This window comes from Eschrichtius robustus, chromosome 12 (genome assembly GCF_028021215.1).
Source record: "Eschrichtius robustus isolate mEscRob2 chromosome 12, mEscRob2.pri, whole genome shotgun sequence".
Lineage (NCBI taxonomy): Eukaryota > Metazoa > Chordata > Mammalia > Artiodactyla > Eschrichtiidae > Eschrichtius > Eschrichtius robustus.
Window position 1 is genome coordinate 42,475,372 of NC_090835.1, and position 18,683 is coordinate 42,494,054.

Genomic DNA, 18,683 nt, shown 5'->3' on the forward strand with positions numbered 1-18,683 from the left:
TGGGACAGAGGGAATGAATCCCACCAATGCCGGTCCTGAACACTGGGCTGTGAATGACAATGTTTAATTTTATTTTCTTTGATGACAAAAGTAATGCATGCTCCTTACAGAAAATTTGTAAAAAGTCTAAAAACAAAGAAGAAAATCATGTTCATATGGATAGCATCTTTTAAACTTTTTATTTTGAAAGATACTAATGTAATATATTTAATGAATACTTGTATGTACGAACCAACTCCGCAAAATGAAACCAAACTACCACCAGGATCATGCTGTAGATATAGCTTTGGATTCTCTTTTTTCCCACATTTTAAACATTTAATAATCAATTTCATGGAAAAGGATGACACACAATAGTATATATAGTATGGCCACAGTTTTAGTAAATATTTAAATAAACAGATAAAAATTTAGAAGGAAATACATCAGAATAGCAGCAAGCAATATCCCTGGGAGGCAGAAGCATAGGTGATCTTTCTATTAAAAACAAATTTATTGATGATGATGAAAGACCACCACTGAAACAATACCAATGCTGGTGAGGAAGTAAAACAATGGAATTCTCATGTACTGCCTCCATCTAGGCCTTTAGTAGTGTTAGGAAGAAGGCAGCTACAAGAGCATTCACTGAAGCATTGTTGACTTTTTTTAATAGTAAAAATAATGAAAACTTCAAACAGCCCATATGTCCCTTAGTAGGGGACTAGATAAATAAATTGTGAGCTATTTATTCAACAGAACATTATACAGAGTGAAATGGAATAACTAGAACTATAAGAATAAACATAAATTTCCAAACAAAATTTTATAGGTTTTCTACAAGGAATACTTATTACTTTTGTAATTAGAAAAGATATTTAAGAACAGTTTTCCCATGCTATAACATCAGTTCAAGATTTTTCTTCTGGTTTCTTTTTAAGGTTTCATTTTCTGGCCCATTTATCCATAATTTATCTATCCATAATTTATTTTGCATATAATATGAAAAAACATTCTTAAAAAATACTTGGTCAATTCTCCAAATCCAATCTGTTGAATAAACCTTCTCTTCCCTATTGGCTTGTGATTTTTCTTTTACAATATATTATATTAGGGATGGTTTCAGAACTATTCACTACAAAGATACTCAAAATGCCTGTCTGTGATGAGGTGAAGAACGGGCCAGAATATGAATCAACACACTGCTTCCTTCACTGAGAAATTCTTGCTACCAGAAAAATGGTCAGTCTTACACGAACGTGTGCTTAGTGACACAGGTGATGTACCTGCTAAGCTCCTTATCTTGTTCTAGAGACAGTTCCTAGACCAGCCTCAGGTCTACGGACCACTCTGAATAGCACTGGCCCATTTTGTTCTGCTGACCTCTGTCTTGGTTCTTGTGCAGGCATCACAGATTTGTTGTAGCTTCCCATGTTTTACTATCTGTCACTCCTACTGTAACCCTGTGCTGCTAGTCAACCCGGGGGAAGGGAAGGCCCAGCGGGGTCTAAGAATCAAGCAGCATAAAAGATGTATTCCTGGGGCCCATCTGGCCCCTGTGTCCTGGGGTTCCCATGCTTCTAACAAACCTACGCCATTTCTAACAGATGTGCCTTTTGGCAGAAGCAGAAAGGAGCTTCCTGCTTGTTCCTCAGAAGGGATGCTATTAAGACTCATATCGCAAGACAGAGGTCACAGAAGGAAGATTAATTGCTTCTTTATTTTAGCTGGCTGGGCCAGCATGCCTTGTCCTGTGACCCAGCTGCAGTGGGAAGCATTCCAAACTCTCCGCATGGCAGTTGTACAGGATGCCTGGGAGATGAAAGGACATTGGACACAAATGTTCTGGGCAGAAGCTGTTACAAATTCCACTTTAAAAAAAATGAGGAAGTCCAGCCTTCCTGGAGCAATCAGGATGCTTATTTATAGCGGCCTGGGCCCCCGCCAGCGATTCCATATAGATGGGGGTGGGGCCATCCTGCTCAGCAGGGAGGAACAGAAACTCACTACGCCAGGTTCTACGTAGTGTTTTTGCCTTCCTGCTCTTTCTAGGGTAGTAAAAATACCTAATATTTGCATGGCAAATACAATGGTTTCTTTACGTGACACAGGGCAGGTCAAGAGCTGGCCTTTGGGAAGCATGTGGAGAAAGTCTGAACACAGGCTGGGAAGTGGCAAGGCCCTTGCACACACAAGGCCACCACGCAGGGCCAGCTGTCGCTCTCAGCCCACCCCCTTCCTGCCCCTCCTCTGGAGAGCTGTTGTCGCTGAGCTTCCCGTGAAATAACTGAAACAAGCCTCCTCTCCCGCTCTGAGAGCTGGCGAGGTCGCCAAGCCACCATGGCACCCGGAGTGAGTGCTGGGTGGTCATGGTGTCCGTGGATGGCAGGCCTCTCCTGACAGCCATCTTCAGGCCTGTCTCCACCCCACCCCCATCCTCATATACACACAGGGGAGGACCTGGGGACTCTGTGGTGTCTCATCCCCATCCTGCCTTGTCCAGCCCTGGCACTTCCAAGGAAATGGACAGGAAGTGATGCTACTTCACATTAGCCTTTACCCACAGAAAGGGTTCTGTTGACATTATTTTGAAATAACAACACTGACACAGCATACACATTCATGTATAAAACCATCCGAGCATCAGCAGATGTCTTACTGTCCCTTACAAGTATCTTAGCGTCCCTTACAAGAAGTGTTCCCACACTTCTAGATTATTTGTAGATTTGCAGTTGTTGTTGCTGTTGTTGTTGTTTTTTGGCTGCACTGCGTGCCTTGTGCGATCTTAGTTCCCCAACCAGGGATTGAACCTGCACCCTTGGCAGTGAAAGCGTGGAATCCTAACCGCTGGACCGCCAGGGAATTCCCAAGATTTACAGTTTTGTTGAAATTAATGAATACAGCATATATGTACAGCAAAACAACATAGCTACAATATTTTACCACCATTTGTACAAAGAAAAATGGGTTTATGGTAGTAGACTATACTTCAAGATTAGAGTTACTTCAGAAACTTAAGAGAGGCAAAGGGTCACCTTGCTGTGACCCTCACAATTAAAGTACTGATGGAAGACTTGGAGATGACAAGAGGTAGAAGCTGGAGGCAAAAACCAAGATAGGTAAATCACTGTTGAAACTGTAAAAATGGCCAGAGAATCAGAAATGGAGATCTTATCACCACATTTTAAATAACTTGTATTTTGGACAAGAGGCTCATCTCAAAGCAGCACAAAAAAACAGAAAAAGAGGAGAAATCACTCAAATGCCCATCAGTGGATGACTGTTTAATAACCTATGGAATATTCACTGGGTAGGACACCATATAGCTGTTAAAAAAGAACAGGGTCAGCCTGTAAGTGTTGATATAGAAATGACTCTATACACTCCATATGGTAAGAGAGAAACATTTCACATACATGCATGGAGTTCTGTCAAATCAACTATCCAACTGGCAGCGCAGGTACCTGGGGAGAACAACTGAGCATAGGGGTGAGGATGGGAGGGAACTTAGGACACACCCTTTGTAAGAACTGAAGGTTTCACAATATGCGTATAGATGTACTTTTCAATGAAAAATCTAGGTTTTGCTTTTGCTTTAAGAAGCCCAGAGAGGTACACTGGAGGGTGGAGCTATTTTCTGCAGCTGGCTCTATGGGCTTTTCTTTGGAAGCTAGGCTTGTATAGCTGCGAGGTCACCCTCGAGGAGCAGCGCTCCTTGGGCACTTAGGGCAGACCCATCCCGTCATCACGAGCTCCTTCACGCTGCTCTGCAGAGCGATGCAGGAGACACGGGCGCCTCACACGCTAGTGGGATGAATGGCTGCATCTGGTCAGTTGTGTGTGTGTGTGTGTGTGTGTGTGTGTGTGTGTGTGTGTGTCTATTAAAACCTTCCACAACAAGAAATAAATTGCTTCTTCCCTTCCTTCCTCTCTCATCGTCTATGACATTCCAGAACCAGAATCTCAACACTCAGGACTTGTGGGTTTAGAAAGGTAATTTAAAACAAACAAACAAAAGAAATTGAAATAATTATAGATTCATAGGAGGTTGCAAAGAAATGTACAGGAGGTCCTGTGACCCCTCCCCCAGCCTCCCCCACTGGTAACATCTGGCATAACTACAGCACAATATCAAAACCAGGAAATGGACATTGGTACAATCCACAGAGCTCATTCAGATTTCACCAGTTTTACAAGCACTAATGTGTGTGCGTGTGGCTTCATATAACCACCACTGCACTCAAGAGACAGAACTGTTCCACCACCACAAGGCTCCCTCTCCCCTTTTATGGCCACCACCCCTTCTGCCCAGTCCCTAACCCTTGGCAACCACTAATTGTTCTTCATCTCTATAATTTTGTTTTTTCAAGAATGTTATAAATGGGATCATAGAGTATATAGCCTTTTGAGATTGGCTTTTTTTCACTCACCATAATCCCCTTGAGATCCATCCAAGCTGCTGCCTGTTAGAAAGGTCATTTTTTTTTTTTTATAGTCAGGCTATAGTTTATTACAGCAAAGGAATAAAAGGCAGGATCAATAAAGGAAAAAGGTACATCAGGCAGAAGCTGGAGGATACCAGGTATAAGCTTCCAAGAGTCCTCTCCCAGTGGAGTCACACAGGACATACTAAATCCCCAGCAGTGAACTGCAGAAACACATGCAAAACGTTTTCTTCCAGGGAATTTTGCTTGAGCCTAAGAGTCCAGGGTTTTTATTGGGGTAACTGCAGTGCTGACTGCAGTTACTGAAACTTCAGACCCCCCAGAAGGAAAGCAGGTGTTCACCATAAATCACATTTTTTTACACAAACTATCCACACAACCTGGTATAATGTGGTTCAAGACCTCAAGCATGCACAGTGCCCTAATCAGTTAGTAGCACAGGGAACATTCTAAGACCTCAGTTCCTAGGAGCCAGCCAAAGGCTAGTCATGCAAGTAGGCCCTTCTGAGAATGTAAAAGATTTGAGTAACTCAAGGCTGCTGGGTTAATTATTTACTTCACAGATAGGTATCAAATTATCGTGAATTTAATGTACTATATATACATATATGATAAAGCAGTACATTATAAAATACATACATTAAATTATAATTAAATGTAAATAAATATATCATAAATGTTATAGGACATATCATACATATGATAAGCGGTACATTAAATGCAAGGTATTACTATTATTACAAATGAGTAATGAGGGCTACAGCTGTCCTAGGGTGTGACTGAGCAGAGTAATAATGGACATTTGCAAGGCAACTCCTCAGAGCACTGAATGGGAGGCTGTGAAAAAAATCCCACTGAAGAGTTTTTCTCTCTGATAGAGATAATTTTGTCACTAGAACCATTTTGTCCCTCTCCAGTTTGACACCGTACATTCTTATCATTAGCTACGTATTTCTTGGGGGGGGCATGCACAAGCTAAATTGTTCCACCACCCACAATGGAGTTTTGGCAAGGATGTGACCCTTCCAAGGAAGGTGCAGAATTGAGCCTCTGGAAAAAGGCATAGACAGGTGCTTCCTAACAAACCCTGAGCAAGGCTCAGTAAAAGACTGTGATTAATAATATGATGACTAATACCAACAGTGAATTTGAGTCTGAACTGAATTGAGATGAATTTATGTGAACCTGAATACTGTTGGAATATCATTTTGGGCTAAATACTGGACTAGATGCCCAGCCAAACCCTGATCTTTTTTTTCCCCAAAAAACATTTTCCCTCTAAGGATGAAGAAAAAGACTATGGAAATGAAACTTGGGCACTGTGCATTAGAATGATTTCCTTGTGTAGAGGGGGAGGAGGAGGGTCATCCTGAGGAGGCACACTTACTCATACCTAAAACTGCCAAAAGCATTTACCAAGGCATAGTCTGTATTATCTGAACCCAGTTGGTGGTGGCAGCCAGTAGATTGGAGAACAACATGGGGGAGGGTGGATCTTACAGATGGACAACAAGCCTCCTGATGGAGCTTTGGTGAGGGAGTGCATGTTAGAATATTTTAGCTGCTGTCAGGCTCCGCCCCTGCTTTACACCTGCGTAGCTGCTGTAGTTCCCCCCACCAACTGCCCAAGAGCGGGACCTGAGGCAGTTGCCCTTATTCTGCATATAAGATAAAACCAGCTCATTTGTATTGCTGATATATTCTTAGAAAGGTCATTTTTGATGATGATAAAATTATACCTTTAACCAGAGTACCATCAAGGAGCTCCCTGTTTGGTGATTTTCTGCTTTTTTACTACCCACCAACAAAGGAAACCTTGTGTCCTTTGTGTAGAAACAGTATCAGTAACTCCAAATATGCAAAATTTCCCTAACACCCTCATAGATAGGACAATATTCTATGATGGTAAACAAAAGATAAGTTTGTAAATTCAGATGTGGTCTATTGACCTTCTCAGATCCAAAGTTTCAGGAAGGAAAAAAAGATTTCCTCATCCTGTTGAAGTGTGCACACCGCCAAGACACTGGTTCTGTTTCTTGGGTCTCCATTGATTCTTTAAGTGATCGGTAGAGAATTACTTTGGGCTTCTCTAAAGGTTTCCTTTTATCCAGAGCCATGATGGCCATTTTGCCCATGGACCCCCAATTGTCCCCAGAAGACAGATCTCAATTCTGCTGCCCTTGGGGGAGGATCTCCTTTATGAAAACCTGCTTCTCTGGAGAACTCTGAGAAATAGTAATTTCTGAACATCCTACCCTCACTGACCACATTTCCATTATAGTCATTGTGAGGTTATCTTTCAAAGATGCAGGAATGAAACCAGAAGTTATAGGAAAGCTATGTTTTGCAGAATAAACCAAATGTGTGTAAAAACTGTCCCAAAGCCTTGAGACAAGAGTGACTGACAGTGTGGGATGACAATAATGACCCTCACAACATAGCACTTCTGTTTGCAAAGGACTTTCAACACCCTGTGACACTGGCCCTTATCCGCTGCTGGGAGAGGCAGGAAGGGGTCGTGGCCCCATTCTCTCCAGAAGGCACCTGACAAAGACCTGTGAGTTAATGACCAGGGTGATATGCCTGGTGTGTAGGACTCCTCACTTGACTGTGTTACAGCCCCTGATGCTCATTCAGAGGAGCCACACACATACACATGTGAAGGGCCAGGAGACAAAGGTTTCCCATTGTTTCTTTGAATTAAAAAAAAAAAAAATTAGTTGCCATGAATTTGTAAAGCTTGAGGGAAGATCTTCTCAAGTGAATGAACACAGACTGCAATGCCCGCTTCTCAGAATTGCCTCCTCAGCTTTCCCACCAATGCCTAGAACAGAGCCAGGCACAAAATACATTCTCAATGAATGTTTACTGAATGGCTGAATGAGACATGCTAGCAAAACTAAGACTCAGTCTAGACCCACTCCTTATTATAACACAGCTCACAAAAGCCCACTGGTATTGTGTGTGGAAAAAAACATGGAGCGAAGTTTGAAATGGGCCAGTTTCTACCATACTGCTTTAGTGTATGTCCTGCTGGAGATCTTGTCACACAATTGAAGGACAGACTAACGGGGTAACACCACAGTGTACACCTGTCTGGTAAGACCTGCCGGGCAGGGACAGGACCCTGGAGACAGCAGACCCTCTCTGCAACCCCCCCAAATCCTGGCCCTAAAACACAGAGACTGGAGGGGCATGCAAGGAGGGAGTTTCTGAAAACCCCATTTACATCAGTCCCTCCTGGGAGAAATGAAATGAAGGAGGCAGACAGATAATGTGGGACAAAAAAGGATGATAAAAGGGAGAGATCTGTATATTCTAGGGTCAGAGCAAACACGTTTATTATAAATTAGATAAGTTTTGTTTTAAAAGAAGGGAAGACTAGGAAAGAATTAACAGTGTGCCATTTAAAAGACTTAATGTGATCACCAATGCTAAATGAAAGAGGCATGTTTCCTGCCTAAGGCGATAATGAAAGGCTACATAATCTAATATAATATGGCAGCAGCCTGGCAGGGCCTAATACCACCCTCCCTTTAGGCCATTCTGTCTATTCAGCAAAGAATGGGTGAACGTCTTGTCCTGTATAGTCTGTTCTAAAGCACAGAAGCAACTCAATTCACTTGGTGAAGTCAGCAAAACCCTTATTCCCAAACCTGACAATGCATACTGAGAAAAAACTGGTGTCCCTTAGGCGTATAATTGCGAAATTCTAAATAAAACACTAGCAAATAGAATTTAACAGTATGTTAAAGGTTTACTACCCCATGGTTAAGGTAAATTTATCCCGCAATAGGCTATTAGGCAATCAATTAATTGGACATAAGTCATAACAACAGGGCAAAGGGGAAAATTAAAAGCAAAGGATACAACACCTCAACAATTGAAGAATGGATGTTAAGTAAAATCTACCTCCCAATTCCTAAGATGAGTTCTGGTAAACAAGGTTAGAAGGCCGCTTTCTTAACATGACAGGGAATATCTACTCTAAACCAACAGCCAACACCATACCTAACAGGGAAGTGTTCCATTTAAATCTGGAAATGAAACAACATTGGCTGTTGCCAGTATTCTTAAACGTTACATACAGTTTTCTAAGCAGTATATTAAAGAAAGTAAACAGACACAAGGGCATTACTATCAGAAAGGAGAAAACTTAACCTTATTTGCTGATCATAGACTCCTAGAAAATCCAAGAGGATTCTACCCCTTAAATGAAGGAGGAGAGATTGGAAGGGAATCTGGTTAGAAAATAAGGAAGTAAATTAATATTAAAAATTATATGCCAGACATTACCAGTCAAAAATTATTAAAGAAAAAAGATTCCAGTCACAATAACAAAAATAAAATGAAATGTGGCAAGATAAAATACTTGAGAATAATCTTAAGAAATGTGTGGGACCTACATGAAGAAAATTACAAAACTTGCCTAGGCATGAGGGAAGTCTTGAATGAATGGAGAGACAGATCATGTTTTGGGATGGAAGCCTAGATGCGGTAAAAATGTGAAACTTTTCCAAGTTAATTCTAGGTTTAACCAAATCTCAATCAAAATCTCAAGGAGATTCTGGGAGAACTTAACAGAACTATGCCAGAGTTCTACTGAGAAGAATAAACAGGTGAGAAGAGCTAAAATAATTATGAAAAAGAAATGAATGCTATTTCTCAGAGGCCCCCAGATAAAAGCATGATGTAAACACAGCATCCCTAGGCTGCCTGTCTTCTGCAAGCTCCTTTGAAACATCCGCAGAAGTCACAGGAGACCTCTGAACACAAGGTCTGGAGAACGGGGCCCAGAATAACCATCAAGTCCTCCTGCACAGCACCTTCTCACTTCATTCCCATTTCCACAGAGAGGTCCCAAGTGCAGATGCCAAACGCTGGACCCCACGGCTGAGGACATCTGAGTCCTGAATAATGCTCAACAAGAGGCTGGAGCACATGCTGGTCAGTAGTAACTGGTCAAGCAAGGCCTCCCCACCTACCTGCCCAGAGCTCCGAGGTTATGTGAGGGGCCATGGGAGCAGCCATCACCATCAGGGCGCACAGAGCATCCTCAAACTCAGGGCTGTGGAGAACAACTCTCTGAGAAGCTTGCTGAGGAACAGAAAAGAACAGCAATGTAAGAACACTGAGGTGTACAAGATAAGCCTGGGTAAGAAAGGCCATGAGTGTACGTGAAATCCAGGGACACAAACAGGCAGGAAGAAACCTCTTCAACATCATTTTTGCTCTGGGCAAAGAACTTTCCCCATTTAATCATAGTATTAAAAATAGCTGGAGCAGCAACAGCAGATATATTACTATTTGTCTTTTTGGCCATGCTGCGTGGCTTGCAGGATTTTAGTTTCCCAGACCAGGGGTCGAACCCGTGCCCCCTGCAATGGAAGCGCAGAGCCCTAACCACTGGACCGCCAGGGAATTCCTGAGCAGATATATTACTGCTGACTGAGCATTTAACCACGCCCGCGGTCTGATGCTAACTCATTTGGTTTTTACTACCCTCTGAGGGCAGTATTGTTACCCCATTTGACAGATAAAGCAGCTGAGGGTTAGAGAGGGAGAGTCATCTGTCCCTGGGTACACGGTTAACCAAGAGATGGAGACCAGATTAGAATCCAGGTCAGTCCTAATTCTTAACCACTCAGCTATGTTTCCTATGTGCACAGAACCAGTGGGAAATACAGAGACTTGCTCAAAGGTTCTGCAATGTGGAACCTCTAGGACAGGGGTCCTCTTGCCCCCCTCAGGGATCTCAGGGTTCCCCATTCTTTAACAGTTCCTGCAAACACTCAGTGTCTTCCTGAGGTGTGGCTAATCAGTTAACTCAGTCACACCCATTCACTTTATGGGGCACCTACTATACACCAGACTTCAGAGATAAAACGTCCAGAAAGGCATAGTCTCTGCCCTCAAGGAGCTGCAGGCCACCTCACCACGTGACTGGAAGCCACGCTCCCTCCTCGGTTACCAGCAAATGAGCACAGACGGGCCACTTACCAAGAGGGCATTGCTGAGTCCCATCAGTTGAGAAATCGCAGAATTCAGTGAGAAGTCCTCTGTGAAATGGGCAGTCACCTATTGGCAAAAAGTTGAATTATTCACTTTGTTCAAATTTCCTTTAAGCTTTCCATAAAAAAAACTGAATTATCCAAAAAATGTGAAACTAAACGCATGCAATAAAAGATATTTATGAGTGTATTCACTATCTCAAATAGTCACTTTAATGTTTCGTCAGCACAAAGGTTTTTAAAATCAAAGTCAATGTTTTTTCCACCACTCAAGACTGTTACTCTTCCCCCATATCTGGGACAGTGTTGGTTCCCAAAGTAGGTGCCTAAGAAAACATTGATCATTACCTGAAAAGGAGGTGGGACCCATTTGATGAGCAAACATCAAAACAATATTAAACAGGAGATGGGGTAAAGGATATCACTTCTCCGTGGTTACATGACTTCAATTCACAGTGAAGGTTATTGGTATATGGGATAAGGTTAGTCTTACATTTTCAAATATGGAGTCAACACAAGAACACAAGTACGATTTGTCAGCTTTTTCCTGTTGGTGTGCTTTTCAATTTTGACCGTGGGCAAAGATATAGAAAAATAACACATCCTTAAGACGTCAAGAGTTTCCAACTTGTTGAAATAACCCAATTCCATTATCTGACAGAAGAGAAGAATTTGCCAAATCCAAAGAGAAAATATGGGGTATGAAAACGATCATTCAGGCGTCACTCAGATCACTGAATTCAATTCCGTGAGCTCTGTTTCTCTACACTATAGTAGAGAGGATGAAAATAAAGCTGAAGAAGTGTCACTAAATGAGACCATGCTGGACCCAGGGCCACTTGTAGGTTATACAAACCAGAGGAAAAGCCCTGCTCCTTCAATGTAATCAGTTGCCCGAGTCCAGCGAAGTGACCTTGGCTAACTTTCTAAGTTTGAATCAGCACAACTTAAAAAAAAAATTCAGCCTAAGGAGAATTTGGGGTATCTGGTACCCATTAAAAAATGGCTTCAGATTTCCTAAGGGCCTTCTTTCAAAGATATATGACATTTTTTCACAAAGTTCTTAAAAAAGGTGAATGTCATGGTATTATAGCAGACTTCTAGATGAACAATTTAAAGGGATGCTATCAATGAAGAATCTTTTAAAATGATTTAGAGAATAATATACTATTCTCTAAGAAGATAAAGTGAACAATTATTTTACCTGTAAAATTTAACCCACAATAACTCACGTGAACATTGTGTAACAAAGTACCTGAGTGGGAAAGTACCCGCTGTTCTGAGTATCAGGGAACTCTCTGCTCAGTTCCTCACTGGTTGTGTGACTTTCATAAGACATTTAACCTCTCTGTGTCTCAGCTCTGCCCACAGACAGGATGATGAGGAGGCTAAAGAAGAGAGTCTTTTCAAGCCCCTTTCAACTCTAAAATTCTGTTTCTGTTTTTATAACATATACAGTGTGTCATCAGTATGATATTAAATTTGGTTCTCTACATGGATGTGTTAAATATGGAAACATGGAAAGTGGGCAGCTTCTTGAGATCCGGGATGGATAAATGGGAGGCACCATTAGAGGGAGCCATTTCCTGAGAGCATCTCTGTTCATAACAACGTTTGCACTGTTGCTCCACCTTGGAGAAATACCCAAAGCAGTAAGACCAATTAATCAAGGCAAGTGGGCCACCATAATAAGAAAGGAGGAAGACCCAGAGTGCCCACCCCAAGGCAGGGCGAGCCACACAGATCACGAGGGCTCAGTTACAGAATCAACCAGTGTCCCCTGGAAGGTTTCTGACCTGAGAGATGATGGAGTTCTTGTACTCCCACAGCTTCCTGGCCTCGGCTTTCTCCTCGTTACTCAACAGCTGAGGCCTGGGAACCTTCCCAGAAACCCTGGCCTCGATAAATCGAGTTGCCAAGGACCAGAGACGCTGCTGCCATCTCAGCACCCCAGGGAGAGCGTCGGCTGAGTGTAATGTCAGTGAATGAGAGAGAGAAAGAGAGACATGTGAGAATGATTGGTTTGGTTACACCTAAGTGACAAAGCACCTGTGAATGAAGAGACACTTCATTGTGCCCGGTGGATCGCTCCAAGGGCACGGAGGAGGGTCCTTCCTGGCTTCCAGTGTCTGGGAACTCAGACCAGGACTGACTCTATCATTTCTTAGAGCCCCAGATATTCAGAGTACAGGACGGCAGGGCTAGGGCTACACAAAGGGTTTCCACCAACTGTCACTGGCCCACAACGAGCTTAGAAGCTTGGGCCACGATGTGCATCAGGGCACTGTCTCCTTGGTTAGAAAGCTTGCTGTGACAAAAGTGTCCTCGGAACTAACAGTGTGCTTGGAGACAGGGTTGACTTACACTGGTGCAGGTGCCCCATCTCACGCGGACAGGTAACATGCAGAGGCGGCAGTGGTCCACAGACCGCACTCTCAGCTGCAGTGCTGCACAGCCTGAGGTGTTTTAACGCAACCCCTGTCCTCGCCAGATCTGTACGTATGACATATTTCAGATGTGTTCATCAAATCAGCTGTTCATCTGATCTGGAGAAGTTGAACAGCTTCACCTGGTGGCCCTGGGTCACATGGCTAACCAAATTAGGGCCAGTTCAGGTCTTTTACACTTTAGCCACTGGACTAGACATTCTCAAGCCTGGATGCACAGCAGGGTCTTCTGGAAGGCTTGTTAGAAACAGATTCCTGGAGCTGGTCCCACAGGGAGGGCTGGGGAGCCAGAACCTGGGCCTGAGTGTCCCCAGGGATTCTAGTTCCAGGACTGGCATCTGTGGCCACTGCTCCAGACCACACTTCTCACTAGAAATGGTGTGTTGAACTCAACGGTGATTCCAGGCACCTGATTTCTTTTTCCCATAACATTTGGATAAGACCACATGAAGGAAAACTGAATTACTGATTACTGTTGGACAGCTTATTCTAGGATATCCAGATACCTGAGATTATTTTACCTCACACCATTTTAGGTCTAAACAACTTTGGAGGGACGAATTTCCCCTGCGGGGGCCTCTGAAGGCTACTGTGGCTGACTGAAGAGGTCACAGGTAACATCAGGACCAGGCCCCATGCGGGGTTTTCTGGACTGGTGAGGGGCAATGACACAATTCTAGAAAAAACCTTTCAGGTTAGACCAAAAGGGGACTGGCCTCTGTGGACCACAGCGGGCCCAGGAGTACCACAAACGCCAGTCTGGCTCAAGGAAACGTTTCCAAAGTGGGATCCTCGTAGAACCTGCATGAGAACGCCACAGACTCATTGAAGGCAGGCTCTGGGGCCCTGCCCTGGGGGCTGGGTCGGCAGGGCTGTGGTGAGGACTGGGAGTCTGCAGTCACAGGGAGCTTCCCCAAAGGCTTGAGGCTCATTACATCTGAGAAAACTGGCCTAGGAATGGCACAGGATGTTGGGCAAATTGCTACTTGCTTCACAGAGCTGATTCCTAGAACCCTACTATTGACTCAGCAAAGATATTTCCTTCCCTGAATTCCTTCGGCACTGAGGCGGATCACGGAGGAGGCAGGCTGGGAAGAGGAAGGTGACCTACTCTTTACGTCCCACAAGATATCCTTCTCAGGAGGGGCGGCGAAAAGGATGTACAGCCGGATGGTGTCAATGCCGTACTGCTCCACGACGTCTTCGGGGTCCACACCATTGTGCTTGGATTTGCTCATCTTCTCCCAAGTCACCTCTAACTTCTCCCTCGTGTTTGCATGAACAGGAACAGAACCTAGACGCCAGAAAATTGCACCGGTAGGGGATGTGTGATGCCGAATTGGTTCTATAACAGTATATTCAATAAGAAAATACTGGGTGAGCAATTATAAGTGTCAATTTAAAGAATCCCACTAATTCATTTAACATGACTCGTTCTCTCCCTCTAGACGTTATAAAAATGTTTTTGTTTTCAAATAAATGAGGCCCACCTCCCATAACAAATCTTCCTTTTTCTCAATCACAAAACAAGACAAAGCAATTTCCTTTTTTTAAAAAAAGTGAATTACTTACATACCAAAAGGAAAGTGAAAAAGGATAAGGAAGACTCGCATATTGCTCTTTTCTTTACGGATTCAGGGTCTCCTTTGGAAACTGGCAGATGACCAGTCAGGGTCTCGGAGCAGCAAAGCACCTGAGAGGTCACTTCACCTGGAGGCTAGGTCCCCCGTCCGTGCTGAAGTCACCAGAACATGATCTCGCACCATCGAGGCCCATGCATGGAGTTAGGCCGCTGGGCTCACAGTGAACGTGGTGTCCGGTTGTGGAGCCCTGTTCTTTGTCTCCTCCCCACCCACACACCATCGGTCCAGATGGTGCTGATGGCGGAGGCCTTCCATGGCCATGTTTGGATGAGGTGACCTTGCTGCCAAGCTCCAGTGGCTGGGACCAGGAAGGACATCTGAGAAGGCTAAGCCTCCTTCTCAGGAATTGGAACTAAGAGACAGAAACTCTGTCTCAATGCTGTTGGGCACTGGAACCAGAAGGTCCTGAGGAGATGGGGCAAGACGTGGCTCTGCGGCTGCCAAAGGTCACTTTGTAAATTGAAATTAGGGAGAGCAGAATCCGAGCCTGGCAGAGGAAGGAGAACACAGCAGAACAGAGAGGAGCAGGAAGAGGAACTGGAGGCTCGAGAAAGAGAGAGGAGAGAGGAGTGGCCCGGCGGCTTCCTACACGTTGTACTTCCTGCAGCTGGGTTTGGGCGATGTCCCTACATCCCTGTGCGAAACCTGCCTTTGTGTGGATTTCTGCTCCTTCCAGCTAAATACTCCCTCTAACAGCAACCAAACTCACTCCCTATATACCTACAAGCCAACTCCATTATTTCATGAGAGGCACACCCACTAAGGAGACAGATGCCTGCCCTTGCTGATCCACGTACATATTCTCCCCCTGGGGGCAAGTCTGAGTGGGAAGGGAAAAGATGTTCACAACAATGCTTGACCCTGTGACATCAGAGCAAAGGGAGACTGAAGTCCTGGAAGATGTTTTATCCAAGCTGTGGTGAGGATCAGGGAACCACTGCCCCCTCTACCCCACACCCCCCGTCCAGGCTGCAGCAAGCCTTTATAACACTGCTGTGAAAATTAGGAAAAAGGCATCTTTCTGGGCAGAGAAGTTGAGAAGTTAGAAAAAGGTGCCCTCTCTTGGCAGATGTGGCCCTGAGGTGTATAGTTGGGTGAGTGGCTGGATCTTGGGCCCTGCTCACCCCCTCAGCCAGCTGCCTTTGTGCATTGCACAAACTGCACAGTCATACGTAGCAGCCCTGCCCATGACACAGAGAGCCCTTCACCAACAGCTAAAAGTTACGTGTCCCCTGGATTTAGCTCCTTTCCCTCTGGCAAGCGTTGGAGAAACACTGCCAATTTCTGCTTCTCCAGCTTCTTTTTCTCCCAAGGACCATGGTGACCCTTCCAAACCCTGAGGAATTACTGCTTTAACTAGGTAATCCCATTGCCTGTTTCCACCTAAACCTTCTCTCTAGTGTTTGGCTTGGGAGGCTGCCTACCATTTAAGGGGTTGTTGGGTTTATCTAGTTTCATCCATTAAGCATGAGTTATTCTAAATTTAATGGCCAGAGTTTCTCACAGCCACCTCCCAATTTTCTAACATGTCATTTATTTGTATGCTGGGTGCACATGATACACCCTCATCATGCCACCTAGAGACCTTTGAGGATGAGTGAAAACACAGGGTGGAAGGAAAAGGCTCGGGAAAGCTGAGAGAAGGGGAAGTCCAGGGGGTCAGGGGGAGGAATTCCACCAGGGGGCCCAAGTAGAGTGGTGGCCCCTGACGTTCTGAAATGCCCCTCTAGACCACGGGGGGAGATGTGCCGAGAATGCCCCAGTCTTACAAGAATGTCTCTTGGGTCTGGGGGCTCTGTCCCTGTGATGGGCTGTCAAACACAGGCTAGGACAGGAGGTGATGTCAGAGTTGACTACATGTTATACACAAAAGAAAACACTTCCAGAAACTGAACTGACACTTCAGCTGGATGGGATGGGGCTGAGGGGCAGCCAGCCTCAGCCTCAGAGGGCGCCAGCCCAGAGCCAGCTGAGGCTTTGAGACCGTGAGGCTAAAGGGTCGCTCTCCTGGATTCCTGCCCAGCCAGGGCCTGGCAGCGTTCTCCTGCTTGGTTTTCTGTGAGCACCTGGATGGGACTAGATGGGCCATTCTTACCTGTGAGATCTACTTCCTCTCGCTGTAGATACTGTCCAGATGGTAGGCGGAATGTCTGCCCCTTGACAAGGCCTTGGGCCAGCAGTTTATGAAAAGGCTCTCTGAGGAAAGATAACAGAAAAAGAAAACTGGTGGGGCAGGGGTTCAAAGCATCCAGAAAACAGCAGTACCAGCCTTACCAGCTGATGAGTAGAGATAACTGCCCTGCGTGAAAACAGGCTGACCAATGCCACTTGTAAATCTAACTTGAACAAATGGCTCCTTACAAATAAGCGATAAGGAAATTAAGTCAAATCAGAAGAAATTAACTACTTTCCGATGTGGCAAAGTGGAAAGAACACCCAGCCTCGCATCTGGAAGGCCTGGATCTGAATCTCTGTTCTGCTTCTCAAAGGCGTTTATGAGCCAAGGCAAGTCACTTACTCTGAGGATCAGTCTGCTCCTCTGTAAAATGGGGATTTTAAAAACCTGCCTCAAAGGGTTGTTGGGAGAATTAAATGAAATGACTGCATGAAAATACTTGTAAATTTTAAAGGTCTGTACAAATGCCAGTTATGCTGAGCCCGGAGTAATGAAGGGCTCAGGAGGACACAGACAGGTTTATGTTGGGGTTTTGCTCAAGAAGATTACTTTTTCCTTAACTTTTATACAGTGCCTGCTTATATTCTTTTTAAAATTTTTAAATCATACAAATTATATATGAATATGCCCTTTCTGTTCAAATTCAAACACCCCTGCCCCCGCCTTCCCAGGCCTATTCCCCTCTGATGAGGCAGTTATTATCAGTCCATACAGATCTATTTCCTTTTTTTTTTGGCTGCTCCGAGAGGCTTTCAGGATCTTAGCTCCGCAACCAGGAATTGAACCCGGGGCCCCAGCAGTGAAAGCACTGAGTCCTAACCACTGGACGGCCAGGGAATTCCCCAGATCTATTTCATTTTTAAACATCTATCTAGCATTTTACATATGGGTGGATTACAATTTATTTATAGTGCCTTTTTTTTTTTAATAGTGCCTATGTTTTAAAAAGCTGTTTTAGTCACACCCTTACTGGCTGAATAGTGAACTATAGATGTTTTCTTTTAAGAGGACAAGCAGGGGTTGACCCTCCAACTGAAATTACTTTGTTTCAGATTTGAAATTGTTACTCAGTTTTGAAGCATGCGAGCAAGAGCTATGCCAAACTCAAAGATTTGTGGAAACCTCTGCTGAGAGCACATGCCTGTATTTCACTCTTACAAAGCAGCAGGCAGGAACGTCTGAATGAGAGGACAGATTGATGTTCTCCACCAATATCACCCCCAGCATGACGAGCCTATTGATGTACAAACCCTCGGGTGCTTCAAGCTCACTTACATGGAATGGCTTTTATTTAGAGGCTCAAAAACCCAATAACCTCAAAGAGGCCAAGCAGACCACAAACCTAGCTCTAGTGATGGAGGTAGAGGGCGCTGTCTTTGTTAATTTAACAGGATCTCATTTCACACTCGAGGCTCATGTAGATGAACCCTGATACAGGGTAAGGCCTCTGGACAGGCCTCTGATTTGTACACTGTGCAGCCCCTGTCACAGCAGCTGTGTGGACAGAGGCAGTTTAAAGGAAACTTTCTAGTGGATTCAGAGGGACAGAGTGGAACAAAGAGGCTGACTGGGAAAAAGATGAAGGTCAGCTAGAAAAAAAGGACTCCTGGCCTTCGTATTTTAAAATCTTGTTATGAGCGTGTGTATGTATGCGTGTGTGCATGTGTGAGTTTGGTGGTATGTGTGTGTGTGGGGGGGTATTTTCCAACGTGGAAAAGACCCATATATTTAACATCAAATGGAAATGTAACACGTATTTTTGAAGCCTCAGTCAAATTATTCAGTGTCACAGGGCCCGTCCAGCATGGTACCGTGTTAATTTGGAAGAAATTTCACATGTGCATATGCATAAAAATAGTCACCCCATTGTTCCGGCTCTAAGATCTATCTTAATAATAAGCTCTTTTGAGTCATAAAACTGCCTTCCTTCCACCTCCAAGAAATTCTACCAGCAATGTCACCACTGGCAGAATGACATCCTT

The 18,683-nt window shown here is 44.3% G+C and overlaps 1 protein-coding gene across 1 annotated transcript in view; it reads right to left on the reverse strand.

Moving 5' to 3' along the window:
* LARS2 (leucyl-tRNA synthetase 2, mitochondrial) overlaps positions 1-18,683 on the reverse strand; it is a 156,368-nt gene that overhangs the window by 5,285 nt on the left and 132,400 nt on the right. The window contains exons 15-19 of the mRNA XM_068558880.1: positions 16,621-16,721; positions 13,994-14,176; positions 12,232-12,401; positions 10,425-10,502; positions 9,410-9,521 (exon numbers count right to left, since the gene is read on the reverse strand). Coding sequence (XP_068414981.1) covers positions 9,410-9,521; positions 10,425-10,502; positions 12,232-12,401; positions 13,994-14,176; positions 16,621-16,721 — 644 coding nt within the window. The remainder of the gene's footprint in view (positions 1-9,409; positions 9,522-10,424; positions 10,503-12,231; positions 12,402-13,993; positions 14,177-16,620; positions 16,722-18,683) is intronic.